Genomic DNA, 9,088 nt, shown 5'->3' with positions numbered 1-9,088 from the left:
GTATATATATATATATATATATATTTTTTTTTTTTTGTTTGTTTTTTTTTGTTTTTTTGAGAATGTAAAAATGCTGAAAGTTTTCTGTGAGGGGTAGGTTGGTGTAGGGCGATAGAATATACCGTTTGTACAGTATAAAAACCATTACGCCTATGGAGAGTCTCCGCAAGGATAGTAAACCAGACATTTTGAACTATATATATATGTATATATATATATATAGTTCATAATATATTATTGGAATATTTAAAATCTAGTTACATAAACAGCTTTTCGATGTATTATGGATAAAGATATATATATGGACTTTTTTATATATATTTTGTTTTCACCCTGACTGTTGAGTTGGTTCGGCATAGGTGAGAATGTCTCAGAGCATCACATGTGTGGCAATAGCAGTGTGACTTCTGGATGATTTCCTCAGCCCCTCCATAAATATCTGTCTTCCATGGGAATCCTTCAGTTGACACAGCTGAGAAGCAGGTGTTATTCAATAGGTTCCTCCCCCTGTCCCTCGTTCCCTTCATCTTCACTATCTTTTCTACTCCTGAGTCCTGTCCTTCCAGCTGCTCTTTCAGTCTATCTTCATTCTGTGTGTCTTTTGCTTGTTGTTCTTGTCCCCCCACCACCAGTCTCCACATACAGTAGGCCTGCCAGTACATATCCAGCTCTACTGGTCATGTTAAAATGACAAACCTTGTCTATGTCTGTGCATATGTGTGATGTGGGAGCATGATTACATGTGTGTGTGTGTGTGTGTGTGTGAGAGAGAGTGAGTTGAGGGCAGTGCCCACATTCCTATGGCATTCTTGACATTCTCCATCTGTGGCACTCTGCCCCATCTCCACGCTGTCTGTATGTGTGTGAGAGAGATTTGATGCGTAAAAGAAAATATACACTTTGTTCTCCTGATTGGCTGCCGCAGGCCCACGGGGAGGACTGGGGTAATTAGCAGAAGACTGTGCCTCCACCCTGTGGCAGTTCACGAAGGTGCAATTAGTGTATAGGTCTACATATGCAGTCAGGACCATGCTGAGTTTCCAGTTCATGTATTTTGAGGTTGCAAGGCAGCACTGTATGTCTATTGATATTCCTCTTACTTTTGAAGGGTTCTGCAATTCATTCTGTTTCAACTGCTTTATATACGTATATTAATTTTTACTTATAATTATTTAAAAAAGACATAAAATGAAGATTTAAATGTGAAAATCTCACATTTACATTTTTAGAATGTTCTTTATTCATGCAGAAATATAATTTTTATTGCATCTGTGTAACCATTTATAGCCACTTTTGCACTTCAAAGATAGTATTATGCTAATTATTAAGACCTAAGCCTAACTTAAATTTAAGCTTAACTGAAACTACTCTTTTACACGTTTGTGAGGCTCCAAGCCCTGGTGTTTCCTTTTGGAAAGGAAAATAAAGTATTATTGCACTGTATTTGGTGCAATGGAAATGATCATTGACTTTGTCATGCACTGCCGATCAAAACTTTGGAGTAGTTTTTTTTTTTTTTAATAATTGTTTTGTTTGTTTTTTGTTTTAAAAGAAGTCCCTCATGCTCACCAAGGCTGCATGTATTTGATCAAAAATACAGTAATGGTTACATTTGTGGAATATTATTACAATTTAAAAGAACTGGTTTAAGAAATGTTTTAAAACGTAATTTCTTTGATGAATAGAAAGTTCAAAAGAACAACATTTATTTGAAATATACATTTTATTTAACGTTATAAAGGTCTTTACTGTCACTTTTGATCAATTGTATACACCCTTGCTGAATTAAAGTATTACATTTTTTTTTATCTTACTTAACCCAAACCTTTGAATGGTAGTGTATTACGGTTTCCACAAAATATTAAGCAGCACTGCTTTAACTGTTTTTAGCATCGATAATAATAAGAAATGTTTCTTGAGCAGCCAATCAGCATATTGAATGAGCAATGGTTGCTGAAAATTCAGCTTTGCCATAACAGGAATAAATTACATTTTAAAATAGATTTAAAAAAAAAAGAAAACAGTTTAAACTTTAATAATATTTCACTATTTTATTGTATTTTTGATCAAATAAACTATTTTTTTAAGTTTTATTATTATTATAATTATTATTATTATTATTATTTCAAACTTTTGACCGGTTATTGACTATTTGAATTTATAATTTCTATAAATATACATTTATTCAGTTGTCAAACTCGATTCTGACGCCTCAGACTATTTGGATTATTAACAGTGGCCCGGTTGTGTAGCCTAATGCCGTTGTAGGTCAATCCGCATTTATGCAGTTCACCGAAGGCTAATGTAGGCTACAGACTAATTCAAAATCATTAAACCGCTCTGGTAAAATCAGTTCAGAGATAGAGGAAATATTTGCCTTTAATTAGAGCCAGTCTAATGTGTGGGCCACATGACACCCTGAAATTAGTGGTTATATTTAATTAGGGGGTGGTTATATTTTAAAAATCTAATTGAATCCCTATATTCAGTGGTATAGCAATTTTGTTTAAACTTTTTGCAGTAAAAAGGCACAGTCACAGTATTCACAATACATGTTTAATATGGTCACAGAGCCTTTATTTTTTTAATGTGTAAAAAAGTCCTAAACAGGGTGCAGCGAAGGGGGGTTGGGTTGAGGGGTGTTCGAGACCCCTAATCAATTGTGATCGCCCTCATGATAAGTATAGTGTATATGCTGTAGGCTACTTATTTACTAGTATTTTGTTTAAAAAAAAAAGTTTTAAACAATTTAGTTCAAAAATTACAACTTTGTTTAAAAAGTCACACGCCTCCATTGGTCCTAAATGACAATACACATGAAGAACAACTGTTTACATCACTCCACATTCGTGTCCTCTTTTTGGCCATTAATGAGGGTAAATGTGTTTGTTCGGTGGGTCGTTTTAAGTCGCTTTATTTCCGACTCGGCTCTATGCCATTTAGTATGCACTTAAGGTAATGGAAAGCAGGAGAATATCATGGGAAACCTGTAGTCTGCAGCTCAACCAATCGCGAGCAGCTGGATTATGCCTCACAAAACCTTTTAATACCACTGTTCACTAATGATCCGGACCCGCGGCCCTTTAATCCCCACTACATTAATTAAAAAGAGCACGAGCCCTCGGAAGATCATGCCATCTGCTGCAGTTTCATTCCATAGACAGATTGTGTTTGGTGCTTATTTAAAACAGAATTTCTTTACTTGTCAAGGAAGGCAGGAGGAATGAGAAAGGGATAAGTTTGTAGGAATTACATAGGGAAAAAGCTCTTTTGAAATATGTTGAAAAGTCTTTGTCTCCGCTTCATTGCCTGCTCTTGTAACCCACCACAATATATCCATGATGCTAAATTTTGGTCCGAATATTAAAGGGACGGTTCACCCTAAAATGAAAATTCTGTCATCATTTACTCACCCTCAAGTTGTTCCAAACCTGTGTGAGTTTCTTTCTTCTGTTGAACCCAAAAGGAGATATTTTGAAGAATGTTGGTAATCAAATAGTTGACGGTAGCCATTGGCTTCCATAGTATGAAAAAAAAATTACTATGGAAGTCAATGGCTACCATCAACTGCTTGTTCAACTATCCCTTTAAATGTAAAGTTATTTTAAGTTGTCATTGTTACAATGTAATTATACATTTAAGTACTGAGTAATATTAATTGACTATGGATAAGGTTAGGATTATGGTTTGGTTTAGGGTTAGTTGTAATTATGCATAATTTACTGTTGTTACAATAGTAAATAGCCTACATAAAAAGTATAACAAGGGCACTGTGAAATAAATTGTTACCAAATGTAATTCTCACATTTATACCTAAACTAATATCGAAAATTGAAAGATTAGGCCTATTTTTGTGTCACATGTTATTGCTTATTTCAGGACGACATGGTTTGTTGGCTCAACTTTTGTCCTCATTTAAGACACATTAATTTTTGATTGAGGTTTTTAGCATTTTAAACATGTTTTATTGTGAGTTAAATAGCTGGATTTAGTATTCAAAGTAAACTGTATGGTAAGTTACAAAACGAATCATAAAAACGAGATCGATTAAATATAAGGAAATAATTTTGAAGCAGAATGTTATGTTTTGAAAAGGAAGACAATATAAGAGCTAATGTTTAGCGTTAAGTCGACGACTGCTGTCATGAGGCAGCTTTCCTCCCCAACACACAGGTCCCATTCCACATCTACCCCTTCTGTCTCCTCATCCAAACACACTCACACTCTCTCAACCTTGCGCACGTGCCACTGGCCAAAGTGCCAGGTTCAGGAATTTACCACTTCACTGTCATTAGCGTGCAGCTCATTCTCTCTTGAAATGTTGCTGTGCGTTTGGGTGGGTTTTTGTCCACCATTTTAAAGCTTTAATAATGAATATTTTGTATTTTCGTTAATTTGAAGGCACACGTTAAGAAGGAGCCTAAATTTCAATGGAGCTGTGGATATGGACATGGCAGGTATCCTGCCTGGCGCTCATCGCGTCTGTGATGGATGTAGTTCTGGCACAGATTCGTTATACGATCCCAGAGGAACTGGAGCACGGGGCTTTTGTTGGAAATATTACGGAGGATCTGGGACTAGACACCAGCAAGCTCTCAATCCGCCGGTTTAGAATAGTCTCAGGCGCGAAACGGCAATATTTAGAGGTGAATTTAGAAAACGGGGTTTTATTTGTCAATGAAATAATTGATCGAGAAGAGTTGTGCGAACAAAATACATATTGTTCATTCCATCTCCAGGTTGTGATCGAAAACCCATTAGAATTGTATAGGGTGGAAGTTGAAATATTAGATGTCAACGACAACTCTCCGGTTTTTCCATGGAGTGAATTTAACCTGGATATCTCCGAATCGGCCGCGCCTGGATCGCGTTTCCCACTGGAAAGCGCGCAGGACCTGGACGTCGGTGACAACTCTCTGCGCTCTTATCTGCTGAGCGTAAACGAACACTTTTTCCTGGATATCCAAACGCGCAGCGACGGCAGTAAATTCGCAGAACTGATCCTCGAAAGTCCGCTGGACCGAGAGCAGCAGAAGACTCACCTGATGGTTCTAACAGCGGTGGACGGAGGCTCGCCGGAAAGATCTGGCACTGCGCAAATAAACATAACGGTGCTGGATGCCAACGACAACGCGCCTGTTTTCGATCAGAACTTTTATAAAGTGAGGCTGGCTGAAAACGCACCGCGAGGCACAGTGGTGATAAAACTAAACGCCACTGATCTAGATGAAGGACCCAATGGAGAAATCACGTACTCTTTTAGCGGCCACGCTCCAATGAGAGTGCGCGAGCTGTTCAGCGTGGATTCCCGCACTGGAGAAATCAAAGTAAAGGGACTTATAGATTATGAAAAGGCACGGATGCACGAGATTTATGTACAAGCCAAAGACAAGGGACCGTCAGCGGTGGCGGTGCACTGCAAAGTTATGGTTAACATCATAGACGTCAACGACAATCTTCCAGAAGTGATTCTTACATCAGTATCCACGCCAGTTCAGGAAGACGCGCCACCTGGCACAGTGATAGCAGTCATTAGCGTTATGGATAAAGATTCTGGGGAAAACGGAAATGTTGATTGTGAAATTCCTCATCATGTTCCCTTTCAGCTACATTCATCTTTTAAAAACTATTACACGTTAGTTACATGTGATTTTCTGGACAGAGAGACTATTTCAGAGTATAACATCACTCTCACGGCGCGTGATATGGGCTCACCGCCGCTGTTTACTAGGAAAACAATTTTAGTGCAAGTGTCTGACATAAACGATAACGCGCCGCGTTTCAAACAGCCCTCCTACACGGTCTACCTGACCGAAAACAACGCGCCAGGAGCCTCGATTTGCACCATCACCGCACAAGACGCAGACGCGGATCAGAATTCCTACTTATCCTACTGTATTCTAGAAAACGACATCCATGGAATGCCAGTATCCACCTACGTGTCCATCAACTCAGATAACGGCAACATTTACGCACTGCGTTCTTTCGACCACGAGCAGCTCAGAAACTTTCAGATCGTGGTTCAAGCCGAAGATGCCGGTTTCCCGCCTCTCCGCGCGAACGTAACAGTCAACGTGTTTGTTTTGGACCAGAACGACAACCCTCCAGTCGTTGTATCCCCGTTGCCCGAGAACGACACCGCAGCGGTTGTAGTTGTCCCCAGATATGTTGATGCCGTGTACCTAGTGGCTAAAATCACCGCCATGGACGCGGACGCCGGGCAAAACTCGCGTCTCTTTTATGAAGTCCTCCAAGCTACAGATCTCAGTTTGTTCAGTGTTGCCCTGTACACTGGAGAGATCAGGACAAATCGCCGGCTGATGGACAACGACCCCAGGAGACAGAGGCTGGTGGTTTTGGTCAAGGACAACGGTCAGCCGCCGCTCTCGGCCACGGCCTCCATCATGTTGTCAGTTGTTGACAGCGTGCCAGGATCCTTGTCTGATTTTGGTGACCTCGCGCTCAGCCCCCAGTACCGGTCAAACCTCACGCTGTATTTAATCGTATCTCTGGGCGCCGTTTCATTCACTTTTCTTGTGGCTATTATTGTCCTGGCTACAATTAAGGGATTGAAGGACATTAACTCGTGCTGTGGATTTCATTCTAAGGACTCCGCCAGTGACGTAATTAAAAAATCTAACTTGAACATTCACTTATCACCGGGATCAAAGGGAGCCGCGCACTGCGTGGAAGTAAACGAGAACAACCCAGTAGGTAAAAACTACTGCTATAAAATGTGTCTGACTCCAGAGTCATCTAAAAGTGACTTCATGTTCCTCAAGCCTTGTAGCCCGACAGGAGCATCTTCCCGAAATAACATAAAGGAAATGGAAATGGAAAACAAAAATTTGACCTGGAGCCCAGCCAGCCACAGTCATGGTACAATGAATGGGACGACCTCCCCAAATGAAGTAAGTGATCAAAAAAAGAAATAAATAAATCTCAAGTTTGTCCACTAAATAGAGACTTCAGATACTTCTTGTGCTTTAATCAACCTAGGATAGTAAAATGTAAATAATAACATGTAAATTGTAATGTAATTGAAAACATCAAATATATTTGGAAATGCCAATGTACGAATTACACGAAGGACAACAGCAACAACAATAATAATATGTGTACAATATGTATATAATAAAATACAACATAAGATACAATACATAGCAATTTTGTTTTAAATACATTTATCAATAATTATTGATATGATTAAAATAATTATTCTACCTTTGAGCTACTCTGTATTCATTTTTTATAAATTATATATATATATATATAAATGTATATATATATATATATATATATATATATATATATATATATAATTGAATAAAATAATAATTTTGATTGATTTGCTGAACAGCAGTGACATTAACTATTGAGCAAACATTGCTGTTTGTTTCATTGTGTTTTTCTGTCTTTTTTTTTCTGTGAACTAGACCTTAAAATTCTTAATGCATAGTTTGTAAATAAATTATAAAATAAACAAATGCATTTCTTTGTCATAGGTGTACTGCAACAAGGTGATGAATTAGTAAAGTCATGTAGTGCTTTAGCGACTGTTTTTGATGTATTCTGAGGTCTTTTCTCTTCTTGGCATAGGCATTAAGTTTGTAGTGCATTCTTTAACCTCTCATGTGTAAGTGGAGTAAATATTTTAACTATTTTTTTTCTTTGCAGCTTAAACAGGGAAACAAAGACCGAACCCTGACCAAGAACCAGCTCAATTATGCCTATAAAAGCTGATTAAAGTAAAAGCTGATTCTATCACTCTCTGTCCTCCATCCCCTCTCACCCTCTCTCTCACATGCACAAAGCATCTTACGTGTCCATGTTTTTGTTTTTCTAGTCATACTCCAATAAACACAGGTAGGACACTGCAGAGCAGACTGATTCAGGACTCAGACAACTATGCTTACACGTCTGTGCCACAGTACTGGACCTGGGGAAGTCACATGCATGGTAAAATCATTTCATTTGTCATGCCTAAAACATGATCAAGAAGACCAGCTTCATATATATGTTCCTTATGATTTACCTGAATTGTTTATCCAACCATTTTTTCTTTGTCTTCTAAAACAGACTATAGGACCTCATCTAAGGGTGGAGGTTTTCCAAATCGCTCATGGACACATTACAACCAACAGGATTCAGTTCAACTCCCACCAGACTATCAACATAATGTTTACATTCCCGGAACACCATCAACACTCTGTACGCTCAAACTGGCAAACAATGGAGACATTGAAGTCTGCAACTCATTCTCAACTTTTGGCAAAAAGAAAAAGCCAAACAATAACAATCAAGATGACACAGTAATAACCAATGATTTTTTCAAATGATTTTTCCAGTTGTATTTTTCACCTGTAGGTTACTTTCTGTATATAAGTGTCTATTTTAGTTGTATTATATGTACTATATGATTTGGCAACAACAGGACTTAAAAGTACTCTGATAATTATTATTATTATTTTATTATTATTATTATTTATTTTTTTTTTTGCATTTTTTGCATTTTTGTTTTTCAGTTAATTGTAGTATTTCTGAAAGCATTAAGATGGTTGCTTTAATTGTAATGTCCCATATTGATGAGAATATAGGTTATATTTTCCTATTTTATATCCCTCTCATTACCAAAATGTATAAAATAAAGAATATTATTAGAATTTCTTAATATAACTCTTTGGTCTTCTTGTTAAAAAAAAAACTGTAGTGTTTCCACTGCAGTGGGTCTTGCTGTGCCAAAACGACAAGAAACATTAAGAGCGTGATAATATAAATCCGTGCATCTCTTGGCTACATATACCAATGACAGAAAAAAGTACAGTTAGAATAAAAAGAAAAAAGTAGGAGAGCAAGAATATGACTTTAAAGGCAGATTTTACATTTACATTTAATCATTTAGCAGACGCTTTTATCCAAAGCGACTTACAAATAAGGACAATAGACAATAGAAGCAATCAATCCAACAAAAGAGCAACAATATGCAAGTGCTGTGACAAGTCCCGGATAGTCTAAAACACGTAGCAATTTGTATTTATTTTTTAAATAATAATAAATAGAAAAGATAAAAAGTATATATAAAGTATAT

General features: G+C 37.4%; 1 protein-coding gene across 1 annotated transcript in view; it reads left to right on the top strand.

The window, feature by feature from the left end:
- LOC107688350 (protocadherin-10-like) overlaps nucleotides 1–7,743 on the top strand; it is a 12,167-nt gene extending 4,424 nt beyond the window's left edge. Inside the window, exons 2-3 of the mRNA XM_016485994.1 lie at nucleotides 4,402–6,911; nucleotides 7,678–7,743. Of these exons, the coding sequence (XP_016341480.1) occupies nucleotides 4,431–6,911; nucleotides 7,678–7,743 (2,547 nt within the window). The 5' untranslated portion in view covers nucleotides 4,402–4,430. The remainder of the gene's footprint in view (nucleotides 1–4,401; nucleotides 6,912–7,677) is intronic.
- Nucleotides 7,744–9,088: the final 1,345 nt, after the last annotated feature.

Source organism: Sinocyclocheilus anshuiensis, unplaced genomic scaffold (genome assembly GCF_001515605.1).
Source record: "Sinocyclocheilus anshuiensis isolate Anshui unplaced genomic scaffold, SAMN03320099.WGS_v1.1 scaffold205, whole genome shotgun sequence".
Taxonomy (NCBI): Eukaryota; Metazoa; Chordata; class Actinopteri; order Cypriniformes; family Cyprinidae; genus Sinocyclocheilus; species Sinocyclocheilus anshuiensis.
This window is presented reverse-complemented; position numbering and strand designations above follow the sequence as displayed.